Source organism: Cavia porcellus, unplaced genomic scaffold, assembly GCF_034190915.1.
Source record: "Cavia porcellus strain 051 isolate PalLab524CR breed Dunkin Hartley unplaced genomic scaffold, mCavPor4.1 scaffold_3, whole genome shotgun sequence".
In the NCBI taxonomy this organism is placed as follows: domain Eukaryota; kingdom Metazoa; phylum Chordata; class Mammalia; order Rodentia; family Caviidae; genus Cavia; species Cavia porcellus.
This window is the reverse complement of record NW_026947486.1, coordinates 45458566-45477370: the sequence shown is the minus strand read 5'-3', so window position 1 is coordinate 45477370 and position 18805 is coordinate 45458566. Positions and strand designations below refer to the sequence as shown.

General features: G+C 36.2%; 1 protein-coding gene across 4 annotated transcripts in view; it reads right to left on the bottom strand.

Moving 5' to 3' along the window:
• Positions 1-18805, bottom strand: part of Atp7a (ATPase copper transporting alpha) — a 244070-nt gene that overhangs the window by 42840 nt on the left and 182425 nt on the right. For all 4 annotated transcript variants that reach the window (XM_063246120.1, XM_063246119.1, XM_023565589.2 and 1 more), the window contains one exon: positions 17821-17912. In XM_063246120.1, the coding sequence (XP_063102190.1) occupies positions 17821-17912 (92 nt within the window). The remainder of the gene's footprint in view (positions 1-17820; positions 17913-18805) is intronic.

Genomic DNA, 18805 nt, shown 5'->3' with positions numbered 1-18805 from the left:
GGCTATCCTTCTTCCAGTGAACATGTTTGGCCCTTTTTTCCAATATAAGGTGGCTGAGTGTTTTTGTAGTTGTGTTTGCATCCACTAATACCTTCCAGTGATCCTCAAGTCTTATTTCTTTGTTAGTACCATGCTTATTTTATCACTGTAGCTTTGTAGTATAATTTCGAATCAGGAATTGAGATGCCTCCTGCTTTGCCTTTGTTGCCCAGCATTGCCTCTGCTATTCTAGATTTCTTCTGTTTCCAAGTGAATTTTAGGAATGTTTTCTCAAGATCTATAAGATATGTTAATGGTATTTTGATTGGGATTACATTAAATATGTATAACAGTTTTGGGAGTATGGTCATTTTCACCAATGTTGGCTCTTTCTAACCAAGAGCAAGGAATAGGGCCAACGATTTAGCTCAGTGGCATAAGTACCTGCCTTGCAAGTGCAAGGTCGTGAGTTCAATTCCTGGTACCCAAAAAAAAAAACAAACAAAAAAAAAAAAAAAAAAACTATGCAAGAGCAAGGAATATTCTTCCATTTTCTAATACCCCCTTCAATCTCTTTTAGAGTAGTATAATTTTCAGCATATAGGTCTTTTACATTCTTGGTGAGGTTGATTCCTAGGTATTTCATTTTTTAGATGCTATTATGAAAATGATATTTCCATAATTTTACTGAGTTTTTTTGTTTGTGTACAGGAATGCTATTGATTTTTGAGCACTGATTTGTATCCAGAAACACTGATGAATTTATTAACTCTAGTAATCTTTTAATGGAGTTTTTTTGATCTTCTATATAAAGTATCATGTCATCTGGAAATAGTGATAATTTAACTTCTTCTTTTCCCATCTTTATTCCTTTTCTCTCTCTCTCTCTTTTGATTGCTTGGTCTAATATTTCCAGAATTATACTGAACAGGAATGGTGATAGTGGACACCCTTGTCTTGTTCCTGATTTTAGAGTGACAGCTTTCAGTTTTGTCCATTTAGTATAATGTTGGCTGTTGGTTTGTCATAGATGGTCTTTATAAGATTGAGGTAGATAATATCTATTCTGAGTTTCTGTAGGGTTTTTATCAGGAACAAGTGTGGGACTTTATCAAAAGCTGTTTCTGCATCTATTGAGATAATCATGTGGTTTTTGTTTACGGCTCTGTTGATGTGATGTACTACATTTATTGACTATGTTAAACCATCTCTACATTTCTGGAATAAATCCCCCTCGTTCATGATATATAATCTTCCTGATGATCTGCCGCATTCTATTTGCCAATATTTTATTGAGAATATTTGCATCAATGTTTATTAGTGAGATTGGCCTGTAGTTATCCATTATGATTGGGTCTTTCTCTGGTTTTGCTATCAGAGCAATATTTGCCTCTAGGAATGAGTTAAAGAGGATTGTTTTCCTTTTAATTTCAGTGAAGATTTTAAGGAGTACTGGTGTCAAATCGTCCCTAAATTTCTTGTAGAATTCAGCGGTGAATCCATCAGGATCTGTGCTTTTCTTTGATGGTAAATTTTTAATCACATTTTCAATTTCAATAGCTGATACTGGGTTATTCAAAATTGTTATATCTTCTTGGTTGAGCTCTGGTTGTTCATATGTTTCTAGAAATCTGTCTACTTCCTCTGTGTTTTCCATCATATGTGAGTAGAGATTTTCAAAATAGGTACTTATGATATTTTGAATTTCCATGGGATTTGTAGTAATTTCACTTTCAGTCCTTATTGTATGAATTTGAGATTTTTTCTTTCTTTTTCTTGATAAGGTTGGCTAGAGGTAATCAATTTTGTTTATTCTCCAAAAAATCCAGCTCTTTGATTCATTAATCCTTTGTATTGTTTTTTTAGTTGCAATTGCATTAATTTCTGCTGTGATCTTTACAATTTCCTTTCTTCTATTAGCTTTAGGTTTGACTTGCTCTTCCTTTATCTAGAAGCTTCAGACCTAACATTAGGTTATTTGTGCCCATACCATTTTCTTGATAAGACCATTTATTGCTATATATTTCCCTCTTAGGACTGCTTTCATTGTGTCCTGCAGGTTATAGTATGTTGTATCCACATTTTCATTGAACCGTAGGCATTGCTTTATTTTTTCTTTAATTTCACCTGCAACCCATTGGTTGTTCATAAGGTTGTTATTTAATTTCCATGTATTTATGCAGGTTTTGCAATTTCTTTTGCCATTAATTTCTAATTTCAGTGCACTATGGTTGGATAATATGCATGGGATAATTTTAAACCCTTTGCATTTACTTAAGAATGTTTTATGGGTTAGCATATGGTCTATTTTGGAGATTGCCCCATGTGCAGCTGAGAAGAATGTATATTCTCATGTGGTTGGGTGGAACACTCTGCAAACACCTAGCAAGTCCATTTGCTCCACAGGTATGTTTGAGTTCTATTATTCCTTTGCTGGCTTTTTGTCTCGTTGACCTATCTCTTTGTGACAATGGGCTCTTAAGGTCCCCTGTTATAACTGTGTTCTTGTGTATTTGGTTTTCCATGTCCATTAGTATTTTTTATATAGTTGGGTGCTCTTGTATTTGGTGCGTATATATTTATAATTGTTCTTCCTCTTGAATTTTTCCTCTTGAATTTTTCTAAGTATGTGATGACCTTCACCTCTTTTAATCATTTTAGCCGTGAAGTTCACATTGTCTGCAAACAGAATAGCTAACCCTGCTTTTCTCTGGGTTCTGTTGCATGGAATATTGTTTTCAATCCTTTGACTTTTAATCTATGAGTTTCCTTTTGATTCAAATGTATTTCTTGTATACAGCATATTGTGGGATCATGTTTCTTGATCCACTCTGTCAAGCTATTTCTTTTGAGGGTGAATTGAGGCTATTTACATTGATGGATATAACTGATATATACTGGATCCACTTTGTCATGTTATGTTACTGCTGTTGGTTTTCTTCTTTTCTCCCCTGTTTAATTGCTTGCCATGCCTGTTTTTTTTCTTTCTGTTGGAGTTCTAGAGATTTTTGTCATTTTTATCCTTATCTAGTATGCCTTTGTAGGGTTGGTTTGGTGGACATGAATTTCTTCAGTTGTTCTTTTTCATGGAAATTATCTTCTTTCACTATTAAATTGAAAGAAAGTTTTGCTGGGTACATCAGTTTGGGTTGAAAGTTCTTCTTTTCAGGACTTGAAATACTTCACCCCAAGCTTATCTTAACTTGAAGGCTTATGTGGAAAGGTCTGCTGTGACTCTAATGGGCTTTCCTTGATAGGTGAAGCATCTTTTTTTCTAACAACTTTTAGTATTCTGCTTTCATGCTGTATGTCTGGGATCTTAATTATTGTATGTCTGAGTGTAGATTTATGTTTATTGTGACTGTTTGGCATTCTACATGCCTAATGTGTATATCATATTCCTTCCCCATGTTTAAGAAATTTTCTGCTATTACTTCTGTGAATAGTTTATGGATCACATATGCATTGACTCCTGCATCTTCACTGATGCCTATTAGTCTTATGTTGTTTCTCTTGGCATAATCTTGAAGCTCCTAGGTTGTCATTTCAAGCTGCTTTGTTATTTTAAAAAGTTCTGTCCTTTCATGATTGCTAACTTGGATCCTGTCCTCAAGGTCCTCAGCCTCATTTAAAACGGTTTTGCCAGCTTTCGGTGGAATTTTTTGTTTCTTGGATATCTCTGTGAATTTGTTTCATGCATTCTTCTTGTTTTCTGTATTGTTCATTCAAGGTTTCAATCAATTTCCTAAGCTCTTCTTCTCTAGCTACACTGAGCAACTGATTGACTAAGGTTGCTATTTCTATCTTTACATGAGAAACTAATTCTAATTTGATTTCCTCTACAGCCCATTAATTTGTTTCTTTATTTCACTTGCTATCTTTTCAGGGATTTCTGGTACATGACTTTTAATTTCCTCTATGTCAGTGTCTCCTGTACTTGCTCCTGATGGACTAGATTTTTCAGATTGCATTTTGCTTTTTTGTTTTGTCATTTTCACCTTTTGGGCTAATACTTGGTATTTCAGTCCCACTCGTCTCAACTATTGGTAGTATGTATCTTAGGGTCTTACTGTGTAGTTGATGTTTCTCCAATTACTGGGTATCAAAATGAAGGGGAGGACCAGTTACCTGAATTCCTCCTGCAGGGCCTGTTAGGTGAATCCTATATTCTACCTGGGCTGACTAGCCTAGGAACATTGATGTAAGTCACCCCTTAGTTCCTACTGTTCCTATGTCTTCAGGTTGTTCCAAGACACCAGATCTCCCTATCTATAGTGTTTCTCTCACTGAGACCCTACTATGTCACTGGGTATCTCATAAACCCTTTAACTTTTCTCCAAGTTGAGGGAGGCCCTATTGGCACACTCCTCAACCAGCCTGATGTTCTCTGTGTGGAGCAAGGAATCACCCACACTCTTTTCCAAGCTCGCCAAGGTCTTTTAGCTGGAGGGAGCTTCGTTGCTGCTCCTATTTACCCACTGAAGTCCTCTATTTTAGGGGCAAACTTACCACTTACCACACTGATGGGAGCATGCTGAGCTCTTCTGTTTGGGTGGGTTATTGGGTTATTATGATGTGTAATGAATTCATAATGTATTAACTTTCTTTAAAAAAAAGATCAGATAAACACTAACACAATAACAGTAGGAGATTTTAACATCCAACTTTCCCAAAGAGATATATCAACTAAAAAAAATCAATAAAGAAACACTCAAGCTTCCAGGAGAACATGACGGACACATAGCAGCAGTTATGGAGGCTCTCTGAAAGAATCAGCTTGGAATTCAGGAATGGTGGGGAGTAAGGAGTCGTGCGCAGGTGGAGATATGCCCTGCTGACCCAAGAACGAACTGGGCTGAGAGAAACCAACTTGGAGGGCAATCCTGGTGCTATAACAGGAACAAAAAAGCCTCAGTGTGGAAGCTGAAGCCCGCGGCATTGAGAGCCACGATTTGGGTTTCTTGCCAAGCAGTGGCTGTGTCTACATCGGCTCGGCAGGGAGAGAGACACGCAGAAGCTCTGAGAACGGGAATCGGCGAACGGAGTTAAAAACAGGACGGGCGGGGAGCTGTGCATTGACTTGCGGTGAGGTGAGTGAGAGAAACTGACACTCTTCCCACGGTTTGGGAGACTCCAACCTCAGGACATTCTGGGACTGGGCTGACTTGCGGGAGCAGGGCGCTGCGGCGACTTCAGCCACGTATCCCCCTCTCAAACGGGATTGGTGAGAAGTGCCCTAGCCTATGTGACACTGCTGGCTGAGACCCAGTGGGCTAGCACAACCCAGATCCCAGAGCCTGAGGGTGGCCTGGAGGGGCGGGCCCAGCGTAGGCTGCCTGATCTGCACCTTCCTGGTGTGCTGCGGTGGGCGGGAACACCTAGCCGGCACAATTCAATCAGACTGTGGCTGACAGGAAAGGAAGCTGGGCCTCCTATATATGCTTGCATATATAAGGAACAAAGAATATGGGAAGAGGGAGCAACAAGAAAGGCCCTTCGGCCCCCAATCCTGAGAAACAGGCAATAGCAGACACCACACCAATAGACATAAAGCGCCATCTAGAGAGCCTCATAGATCAGTTCAGGAATGAAGTTATTAATGACCTGAAGCTAGAAATAAGCAGAATCGTTAGAGAAAGGCTAAGCACCACCCAAGAAAAAACAGATGGTGGAATGGAAGATCAGAAAAACAAGGGAGAATTGTTTGATGGAGAAAATAGAGAAAGCATAGATACGTGAAGCAGGTTCAAAGAGACTACCAGGAAACTAAAAACTCTATCGAAAACTGGCATAACAACTTGAAAGAAACTAAGGACAGACTATCTGAACTGGAAGGCAGATTTGTAATATGGGAGAATGAAATGAAAAACTTCTTAAAAATAACAAAGAAACAAACAGCAATAATACAAAGACTAGAAGATGATAAGAGGATCCATAACTTAAGAATTAAGAACATAAAAGAAGAAGCAGGGACACAAACAAATGAACTACAAAAGCTACTCACAGAAATAATCCAGGAGAATTTTCCTAATTTAGCAAAAGGTAAAGATACTCAGTTGTATGAAGCATACAGGACCCCAGCCACCTACAACCCAAACAGAGCAACACCCAGGCATATAATAATTAAAATTCCAGAAATTCAATACAAGAACAGAATATTAAAAGCTGTCAGAGACAAGAAACAGATCACTTACAAGGGAACACCCATCAGAATTACAGCAGATTTCTCTGCACAAACCATCAAATCACGAAGAGTGTGGGGGGAAATAATTCAAGCTTTGAAAGATAATAATCTCCAGCCAAGATTGATATATCCTGCACAACTATCCCTGGAAATTGATGGAAAAACAAGGTGCTTCCAGGATAAAGAGAGAACTAGGGGAATATGCAACCACCAATTCAACTCTACAGAGAATACTACAGGATATTCTAAAAAAGAAAAATACAAAGAATTCAGACATAGTGGCAGAGAGGCCACAATGAATGGAGCAGAAAACAAAATGAAGAAGACAAATTGACAACTAATGACAGAAAAAGAGCTAACAGAAATGAGGCAGAGAAGATTGGATGATAGGAACAGCTATTTTGGAGAAAATGACGTCTTAATAGGTAATACTTATTTAGTATCATCTTGTTTTGAAGTCTCATCAAGCTTTTGTTCTTCTCTCTCCATTGGTCTAAACAGGTTGTATCTTATTGGATTTTATTATGTATGACAGTATAAGCAAAAACTTTTAAAGACAAGGAGATTACACAGAAACCATTGTTTGTTTTCTGTTGGTTGATTCTAAATACCCTGTAATGCTGTCATTCTCTTAAATGGTTTTAAATTGTTTTGATATATTTGATGCTACAGTATACGAAGTTATACTCAAAGATTTCAAGGAAAGAGACAATATGGTAACTACATTTATGTCAGGATTATCTTGTGGTGAAACACTATTCTGCTTAAATGGTTATGTTTTGATCTGTGCTGTTTTGATGTTATGCCCTCTTTTATCTCAATCTTCACTTCATTATTTACTTTTGTCTTTTTATCCTTTTAAATAAGGGAAAAATAAATAAAAAATAGCAGGATATATTATAGTAACCCACTTTGACATTCCATTATCTTGATTTAAATCCCTGTATTACTCTCACCATCTTGTTTTTGACTGATGTCCCCCTATTCTGTTTTGCTTGATAGTACCAGGTTCGAAAGTTTAAGCAACAGCTGTGAAGATAGTGAGATTCATTATAACGCCCATTCTCGTTGACTATTATCTACTTTTGAAGACCTATAATGTCTCCAATGTTTTGGTTTTGTCGGTTTTGTTCTTTACTGTTTTGTTCAATTTTATTATAACTGATGATATAGGCAATTCTATTAGAGATAGTGGGAGGCATTATGGTAACCATTGTTGATCACCTTGTATTATGCTTTTACATTATCTTTTATGTCCACCATTTTGATTTGATTGACTCTGTTCTGTTATGTCACATTTGGTTCTAGTCCCTTCCAAAAAAGTAATAAGAACTGTGGGAGCAACAAAACCCAAAATGGGTAATTGTCATTGTACAAAAGAGAGGAAAAGAAAGTGCTCTAAACGATATAACTGCATGTATATATAAGTGTATAAGATAGATAATGATACCACTGAGTTTTGTTGGATCATTGAACAGAACTGTTTGCAGTCTCACTGTTGGAATGTCCACTTTACAAGCTTTAATTTTGTGACTTGAACAATTATTTCTAAGATGACAATATGTAATCCATTAACTAGTGATTTCCTACTGTTTATTTTTTTTCTGTAAATCTGTATAACTTGTACCCTTTCTCTGCTTTTTTTTCTCCTTAAATAAAATTTTTAAAAAAAGAAACACTCGAAGTGTGTTTCTAAACATATGAATAGAGATTTACAGAGTATCCCCACAGTGTATATTCTTGTCTGTAGTACTGGATACTTTTTCCAAAATAGATCACATCCTTTCCACAAAGCCTACTTAAGTAAATATAAAGGAATTGAAACTACCCCGTGCATACTATCATACAGCTGTGTAATAAAAATGGAAATCAATGACAGAAAAACTTTGGAAAAGGTAAAAGCTCCTGGGAGATTAATAACACACACCTAAGCAACCAATAAGTCACAGAAGAAATCAGAGAAGAAATTCTAAAATTTCTAGAAGTCAACAACAATGACTATACAACTCACCCAAATCTCTGAGGCAGTATGAAAACATTTCTGGAAGAAAACTTCATCACAATCAATGCTCACATTAGGAAAATGGAGCAAGCCCAAATAAAAAAAATGAGAACAATAAGCTATTTGACAAACAGCAACAAACCAGTCCCAAACTAAAATTGAGGAAAAAAATTATGAAGATGAGATTGGAAATTAATAAAACTGAAAGTAAAAAAAAAACCACAAAACAATGAATCAAACAGCTGTTTTTGTTTTTTTGGAGGTTTGTGTGTGTGTGTGTGCCGAGGACTGAACTCACAGCCTCAAGCTTGCCAGGCAGGTGCTTATGCCACTGAGCTAAACCCCCAGCCACAAGCAGCTCTGGAGGCTGAAACAAGAGGTTCACCATGTGTTTGAGGCCAATCTGAAATACACAGTGAGTTAGTTCAATATTAGCCTGAACTACATAGCATGACCCTGCCTAAAAAAAAACAAGGAGAAATCACAACAGACATTGTCAAAATCCAGAAGTTAGTAACTCCTTTAAAAAATGGTATTCCATTAAATTAGCAAGTTGAACAGATTTCTAGACTTATACAAATCAGAAAAAACTAATGCAAGAAGATATGTTTAATAACCCAAAAACAAACAATGAATTTGATACAGTAATAAAGAATATACTAACTAAAATAAGCATAGGAACTGATGGATTCACTGCTGAAATTCTTCAAAACCTTTAAGGATGTTACAACACCAATACATCTCAACTTCTTCAAAGAAACTGAAAGGGATGAAGTATTCCTACATTCCTACATTCCAAGCCAGTATAACTTTGATTCCAAAACAGAGTAAAGACCCAACTATAAAAAAAAAACTACACTGCAGTCTTAATGAACACATAGGAAAAATACTCAAGAAATAATTAGCAAATACAATGCAGCACATCATCAAGACTAGACATCATGATCAAGTAGTTTTCATCCCCAGAGATGCAAAGATGATTCAACATGCTAAATTAATAAATGCAATACACCAAATAAACAAAAGAAAGGTCAAAAACCACAAAATCATATCAATAGATACAGAAAAGGCTTTTGACAAAATCCAACACCCCTTTATGATAAAAACCCTGAAGAAAACAGGTATCCAAACAAGGAGCATATCTAAATTTGATAAAAGTTGTTTATGAAAAACCAACAGGCAACATAACAATAAATGGGGAAAAAATAAAGCATTCCTCCTAAGATCAGGAGCAAGACAAAGATGCCCACATCACTACTTCTATTCAACGTGATACTTGAAACATTTGCCAAAAAAATCAAACAAGAGAAAGAAATAAAAGAAAAACACACTAATAAGGAAGAAATAAAATTATTATTTGCAGATGACATGCAGAAGACCTACACCAAAAAAATTCTTAGAACTAACAACCAAATTCAGCAACACAGCAGGATTAAAGACTGGCATACAGAAATCATTAGCATTTCTGTACACTAATAATGAATTTGATGAAAAGGAAATTATGACAATAATGCCATTTACAGTTGCTTCAAGAAAAATGAAATATCTAGGATTAAACCCAACCGAGAAAGTGAAAAACCTCTACAAAGAAAACTCTAGTACTCTAAAAATGGTGATTGAGAGGAGTATTTCAGAAAATGAATATCCCCTGCTCTTGGACAGGCTGAATCAATACTGTCAAGATGGTTACAGTAATCTTGATAATATTATTATGTCTCACTTTCATAATTTTCTTCCTCAATTTTAGTTTGAGCCTGGTTTGTTATTGTTTGTTATTTGTTACACAGATTTAATGCAGTCCCAATCAAAATACCAACAGGATACTTTACGGAAATAAATAAAACAATCCTAAAATTTATATGAAATCACAAGACATCCAAATAACAAAAGCAATTTTGGGCAATGAAAGCAAAGCAGATGACCTTTCAAAATCTTACTTCAATCTATACTACAAAGCAATAGTGAAAACATGACAAGATATTATAACAAAAACAGACATATAGATCAATGAAATACAACAGGGGATACAGAAACATTCCCAGTTCTATTTCAACTATTTGACCTTTGAAAAAGAATTAAAAAGCATATGTTACAGAAAAGGCCACTTATTCAACAAGGGATGCTGGAAAAATTGGTTATCTCTGCAGGGAATTGAAATAGACCTATATTTCTTACTGTGCACTAAATGAAGATCAAAGTGAATCGAAGATCTAAACATTAAACTTATTAGAAAATAAAATGGCTTTAAAAACTTGAAGACATAGGTATAAGAACAAATTTTCAAAACAATCTCAGCTTCACAAGAAATAATATCAAGAATCAACAAAGGGCATTACCCATCAGACTAAAAATCTTCTGTACAACAAAACAATCAACAAGGAGAATGAAGAGACAACCTACAGAATGTGAGAAAGTTTTTTCACCTAGTCCTCGAAGGACCAATATCTAGAATATATAATGAACTCAAAAATAATTAGATCACCTAAAATTAAAGACCCAGTCAAGAAATGGGCTAGAGAAATAAAGACACTTCACAGAGGAAGAAATACAAATGGCCAACCAATGTATAAAGAAAGTTTCCACATCTCTGACCATTAAAGAGATACAAATTAAAATGATGCTACGATTCCATCTTATCCCAGAAATAATGACAATCATCAAGAAATAAAAAACTAATGAATGCTGGCATGGGTATAATGCAAAGGGAACCCTCCTGCATTGTTGGTGGGAATATCAACTAGTAAAATCATTAGGGAAATTGGTATGGAGATTTCTCAAAGAACTAAAATTAGAAATTTCATATGATTCAGCTATCCCTCTTCTAGGTATCTTCCCCAGGGAACTTAAGACATCAAACCGCCGGGATACATGCATATCAACACACTCTGGGTGTGGGTCCCCACTAGCGACCTTAGTCGAGGAGGTTCTAAACTCCATTCAGACAGATTCTAGACCCTAAAGTAACATTCCAGGGGTGCATCCAGCACTAGCTGCATGGAGGATCCAAGCTCTGCCCAGCCAAGCATCCCAGCACAATCCATCAGGGGAATGCCTGGCAAGCTTCACAGGGATACCTAGTCAAGCCCAAAGCAGACCATCTCAGCCCAGAGCCCCAGAACTACCCATTAGGGAGAGAGGAGCTTGGCTGATAGGTCTTGGAGAATTTGAGCTCCACCCATGAGAACACAAGGCCCCAGCTCCATAGTTCAGGGGTGCAGCCCAGCTAGCCACATGGTAGGTGCCTGAAGTTCCAAACTCCACCCAGCTAGGAGCAAGGCCCCACTGCTACCACATTCTAGGAGCACACTCCACCTAGCCACCTGGGTTCCTGAGGTTCTGAATTCTACCCAGTCAGGCTCACGGCCGCAGTGCAACACCTATGGGATATATCCCTGCTACCTAATTAGTGGTGGTTCTGAACTGCAGCCATCCAGAACCCAGCAACACACTCTGCGGGTAAGGCCAGGCTAGTCACCTGGGTCCCAGAGGTTCTAAACTCCACTCAGCCAGGTTCTAGTGTTGTAACCTAGTTCTAACCAATGTGCCTCCTTCCTGTTCTGTATGTGCCATTTCGAAAGAGACTAAAATTCCATTTCCAGTAAAGACTTGGGATATAAATCCCCCTCCCCTCCTCATTCTTTTTAGGTTTAGTCTCCATTTCCCGTAAAAGCCTTAAGTTTCAGTTTCTTGTAATCCGCCCTACCCCCTTCAGCCTATCTGTAATAAAATGTGTTGTTCCTTAAGAAATGTTTAACTATGAGGAAGTTACAGGAGATACCAAGACGCCCAGATGCTATCAAACTGTGTCAAAGTTCACAACATTCCTGTGGTTTTAGGCTTTAAAACCCAACCCTTTTAGCTGTAAGGCACACAGTCTCCATACTGGCTCCTGGAGGCTGCGTCACCAGGCCTGGCCTACAATAAAGCCTTTGCTCCCTAAATTTTAACTTCTTGCTTCCTTAGATTTTATTCCAAGGTCCAAGCTATCACACTAGGCCCCAGTGACACACTTCAGGGGTGCACCCCTGTTAGCTGCATAAAGCTCTGCCCAGCACAACATCCCAGAGCAGCCCAGTGTAGCACTTCAATAGAATGCCCAGCCAGACTCACAGGCCACAGAGCACAAGTCTCTGGCATCATAGTTCAGGGGTGTGCTCTGGCTATCCATGTGGATATCAGAGGATTAAAGCTCTGCTCAGTGCCGTGTTCCAGTGCAACTCACCAGGAGGACGGTGCCAGGCTAGCCACACATGCCCCAGAGCAAAATGACAATACAAAAGAGCAATATACAGTCTGAGTCCACCAGCCCACTAAGGACAAACCTAAGAGTCACTGAAATGAAAGATGCTGGAAATCACACAACTGAACTTTCTGAAATGATAGTTTTGCAGGCAGCTGAGCTATTTAGAAATATTATAGGCAGTCAGACAAGGCTAGGCCATCAAAGAAGGCAGCACAGAGGACCAGATGTCTGATGACCTTGGAGGAGACATACCTCTTGCTGTGGGCCAGATCTCAGGACAGAAGGCAAACCAAATGCAACCACACCTTTAAGTATAATCCTTAGGGATTAAATCTGGATCACCTTGTGAAGTCAGGAGTCAACATTCCAATCCCTAGGGAAGAGTCACTGCTCTCTAAGAATGCCCATTTTCTATGCTTTCTATTGATTCACTTCCCTATTTGTTCCCAATTTAATCAATTTTACCTGAACTATCATCTTATCAGCTAAACATAGCTTTGTCCCGCCTCATGCTCATCTACCTTGCAAGTTCCCAGTTTTCACCACCTTAGACCTGCATCACCTCATGATTTTACTCTATAAAAATCCCAAAATAATACAGAATCATTGGCAACCCATTCAGGACCCATTCTGTCTCTCTCTCAGACATAAGCTTTCTTTCTCTCAATAAATATATTCTGCTCTTAACCTCCATTGTTCCTAAAATTCATTAGGAAAGCAGATCAGAAATAATCTCTCAGGTAAAAAAATGAAACAACAAACATTATGAAATAAATGCTGTGTATCTAAAGAAGATCTGCAGGAAAAAAACAGAGCAACGTAAGAAAATGATGGGAACTTTGAATGAATAATATAAGACAATTAAAATACATGTATGAAACAGATTGAAAGGGATATCCATGAAACTAAAAATTCCATTGAAAGCTGTAAAAAATACTTGAATGAAGTTGACGATAGTCTCTCAGACCTTGAAGACACAATGGAAGCTTATAATCACAAAAGAAAAGATCACTTAAAAATAACAAGGAACCAGGAAACAATAAGTCAACAGCTACAAGAAAATGCAAGGAAAATAATATAAACTGATAGGTGCCAACAAAAATGAAGGGGTTAACACAAATGATATACAAATAATATTTACACAAAGAATAGAAGAAAATTCTCCAAACATAGGAATAGAATCTGATGTGCAGATAAATGAGGCACACAGAACTCCATTTAACCATAACCAAAATATATCTTTTCCAAGACATATAATAATAAAGATATCACAAATTCAGCACAAGAACAAAATACTAAAAGTTGTCAGAAAAAACAAACAGATCACCTATGAAGGAAAGCCTAACAGAATCATAGGAGACTTCTCAAAATAAACCCTCAAATCAAGAAGAGCTTGAAGTGAAGGTCCTGAAAGAAAACAACTTTCAACCAAGACTGATCTACCCTGCAAAATTATCTTTCAAAACTGACAGAGAAGTAAGATACTTCCACAACAAAGAACAAATGAAGAAATTCATGACCACCAAACTAATGCTACAGAAAATACTGAAAGATAATCTAGATAGACATAAACATAACTATGACTTCAAGAATACCAACAGAAGAAAACAACCACACAGGGCAAACAATTAAACAGAGTGGAAAGGTAAAGAACAAACAGCAGAAAGGTAACACGACAAAAATAGGCCAATATATATCAGTCACAACCACTAATGTAACTGGCCTCAATTCGCCAATTAAAAGAAACAGATTGGCAAGATGGATCAAGAAACAACATACAAATATATGCTGTATACAAGAAAGCCACCTAATCCAAAAGGAAATTCATAGACTGAAAGCCAAAGAATGGAAAACAATACTTCAGGCAACAGGAACCTAAAAAAAAAAAAAAAGCAGAGTAGCTATTCTGTTTATAGTCAATATGAACTTCTAAGCAACAGTGATCAAAAGAGATAAAGAAGGTCACTACACACTAGTTAGGGGAAAACTTCAAGAGGAAGAGAGAACAATCTTTTTTTTTTTTTTTTTTTTTTTTTTTTTTGTACCAGGGATTGAACTCACAACCACACGCTTGCAAAATAGCCACTGATGCCACTGAGCTAAATCCCCAGCCCAAGATAAGAATCTTAAATACATATGCACCAAATACGGGAGCACCAAGCTATGTAAAATAAATATTAATAGGAATAAAAAATCAAATAAGCAATAACAAAATTATAACGGGAGACCTGAACACACCATTAACACAAACAGACAAACGAGAAAAACTGAAAACTTCCACTTTAAAATTAGGAAAAACACAAGGATGTCCACTATCACTAGTCCTATTCAATATAGTGCTAGAAATATTAGCTAGAGCAATTAGATAAGAGGGAGAAATAAAAGGAATAAGGATAGGAAAGGAAGAAGCTAAATTATTATTACTTGCAGATGGCATGATACTCTACAAAGAAGACCCCAGAAACTCCAACAAAAAAATTACTAGAATTAATAAACAATTTCAGCAGTGTAGCTGGACACAAGGTAAACACTCAAAAAAATCAATAGCATTCCCATACACAAATAGCAAACTCACTGAGAGAGAAATAAAGGAAACCACACCCTTCATTAGCATCCAAAAATGAAATAATTAGAGCTCAATCTAACAATGAAAGTAAAAGATCAATTCAGTGAAAATTACTTTACTCTGAAAAAAGAAATTGAAGAGGATCCCAGAAAATGGAAAGACATTTCTTCTTCATGGATAGGAAGAACAAATATTCTGAAAATGGCCATTCTTCCAAAATTATTAAACAGATTTAGTGCAATTCCAATAAAAATACTATTAGCATACCTTACAGATCTAGAGAAATCAATCCTAGAATACATCTGGAACCAGAATAGACCTAGGATAGCAAAGGCAATTCTGGGAAACAAAGATAAGGCAGGATGCATCACAATCCCAGACTTTAAGTTATACTACAAAAGTACCATGATAAACTCAGCATGGTACTGGAATTAAGATAGATCTGAAGATCAGTGGAATAGATTAGAAGATACAGCCACAACTACAAATACACTCAGTCACCTCATCTTTGACAAAGAGGTCAAAGATGTAAACTGGAAGAAAGATAACCTCTTTAATAAATGTTGTTGGAAATACTGGCTTTCCATATGACAAAAACTAAAACTAGAGCCATGTCTATCACCATGCACTAAACTAAAGTCAAAACAGATCAATTATCTAAATATTGAAACAGAAACACTAAGTCTGCTAGAAGACAAACTAGGTAGAAATCTTGATAAAATAGGACTAAGCAGAGAGTTCGTGAACAAAAATCAAACTGTACAGCAAATAATTCCCAGAATCAACAACTGGGACCTTGTCATATTAAAGTTTTTCCAGGTCAAAAGAAATCTCTAATAGAGTGAAAAGAAAATGCATGAATTGGGAAAATATCTTAGCCAACTGTCCTTCAAACAAAGGACTTCTTTCTTTAAAGAATTTTTTAAAAATCAGACCCCCAAAATTCAAGGACCCAATTCAAAAATGGACACCTAGGATGAATACATATTTCTCAGATGAAGAAATACAAATGGCAAATAAATACATGAAAAAATGTTTAACACCAGTGGTCACTTGGGAAATGCAAATTAAAATAACACTGAGATTCCATCTCAACCCAGAAAGAATAACCAAGATCAAGAAATCAAGAATGGGGTCGGGGATGTAGCCTAGGAGCCTAAGTGCCTGACTGGGAAATGCAAGGTCATGAGTCCAATCCCCAGTACCAAAAACTCAAACAAACAAAAAAGAAATCAACCAATAACAAATGTTGGAGAGGCTGTAGGGGAAAGGCAACCCTTTTCCACCGTTAGTACAAGTGTAGACTGGTACATACACACACACGTAAGATAGCTAAAAGGACTGTACTATTAATTATATTAATTATTGGAAAAAAGTTAATACTCAGTTGATTAGATCAATTTTACATGTCCATATCTATTAATCTGAGCAATCCTTTTGAAAGTAAAAATATGCAATATTACCACTGTTGTGAAAATTCCTATCATCTTGTTCTGCAAACCTATACTTTTATTGTATTGAGTTTGATATTGTCACTTGTCTCTTTTGCTTTTTGTTTTCCTTTTCTGTGTCTTTTTTTCCTCTTAAATTAAAAAAAGGAAGAAATTGTAATATATACATATATAATAAAATACTACTCAGCTACAAATAAGGACAAATTTGACACTTTTATAGTAAAATGGATACAATTTAGAAAATATAATTTTGAGCTTGAAATAAGTTAGACATACAAACTTAAATGCCATATGGTATCTCTCATCTGAGTAATGCAAAGTACAAACTAAAGGAAAACAAAAGGTAATCAAGACAAAGGGATGAATTTCTTCCATTTGGGAAGAGGTCCAAGGGCTAAGGATGAGGGTTGAGGGGGTGGGGATGGAGAAATAGGGAGCATGAAGATATGCCAAGGAGATCCTAATAATCTCAATGAATATAAACATTGTAAGCCATAAATATAAACTAAGATTAACAATATCAACAAAAATTAAAACGAGAAAAAGAAAGTTAAAGGAGAAGGAAGAAAAGGAGGGAAGGGTATTTTAAAAGAGTAACAAAAAAATAATATTTTGGAGACAAAGGAGAAATGTGAATATGCACTGGGTATTAAGTGGCATTAAAAAATTATCTTAGTTACTTTTCTTTCTTTACTAAGACAAATTATCAGACACTCAAAAGTTGGAAACGTTTGTTTAGATTACAGTTGTAGAGGTTTCAGTCCAAAATCAGCTGGGTCTAAGACAGGGTGGCTTGGCAGAAGGGCATCCCAGAGGAGATACAGTTCATGGTGGTAGAAGATAACAAAAGCAAGCAAGAAAGGGAAAGACAAGACTCTGTCCCTTATATTGTATGTAGGCTACCACCTTAGGGCAGATGCAGCACTCACACCCTTAATCCTAACCAGAACTATGCCAAACCAATCAGCAGACTGATTTACTAATCACAGATTTACTAATCACATATCCTTAATTCCAGCACCACACTCATTAGATTCAGCCATCTATGAAAAAGTCCTATGATTACATGAGGCTTTAGGGGTCATCTAGACACAGGCCATAACAGGAAATATTGATGATTTTGTTAGGTGAAATATGTTATTGTAGTTACATAACAATGTATTTTTTAGAGATGCTATACAAATCTATTAGTAGAATGATATGACTGGGATTTGCCTCCTATTGCAGCAACAGAAAGATTAAAGGAATAGATGAAGTGAAGTACAGAAAAACACAGATAACTGTTACATCTGAGAAATAGATTATGTGGGGCTATGGTACTCCATTTCTGTATATATTTGAAATTTTTCATAAAAAGTTCTAAAAAAGGAGTAGGAGAATGAAGATAAATACCTCAGGAGGATATTTTCAGAGTTGAGAGTCACAATGGTTGCTTCTGTAGCTTGTAGTGAAATTAGTTTTGCAAGAGCCTCTGATGTTTTGCCCTATAAATTAAACATATTGACAATGCTAAGAAAGAAAATTTCAGATCTTAAATAAAGATATAATCTTTAGCATTTATCCAAAAGTCTGCTTAAGAAATATAACTTATTTGCACAGCCACTATGGAAACCAGTATGTTGAATCCTCAAAAAACTAAACCTAGAGGTTCAAATTGACCTAGCTACTCCACTACTAAGTATCTTCCCAAAGAGGTAAAGTCGTCATACCATGATGCTACATGCCCATGTTTATAGCAGCACAATTTATAATAGCTAAATCTTAGAAATAGCCCATATGTTCATCAACAGATGAATTGATAAAGAAAATATATTTATATACAATGGAGTACTATCTGCCATAACGAAGGATAAACTTCAAGCATTTTTAGGTAAAAGTATGTACCTGAAGACCACAATCTAAAGTGAAATAAATCAGACACACAACTTTAAATATCACATTGTTTCTCTCATGTGAAAAACCTAAAATAAATAAGGAACAAAATGGAAGATAAGGAGTAAAAAGAACTTTTCAAATGGAAAGGAGAACAAGAGATAGGGGAAGGAAGGAAGCGGAAAGGATTTAAAAAAAATAAGATAGAAAAAGAAATATAGCTTTTGTAAATGAGGAGGTTAAGGATGGTTGGAGGGACAGGAAGAGTAAGGGGGAATAAAAAAGAAATAAGATGTGTTATGTACATATACAAATCCCCTATGATGAATGTGATCAACGTGTACTGCAAACATGTACTAACAAAAAACTAAAAAATACATATAAATGACTTTAAATATATAATATATTCAAATCAGAAAAATTTTATATCAAAAATATGAAAAATACAAAATGGGTATTGCATATAATTTATGAAGAAAACGTATATAAGAAAAATATCAGCAAC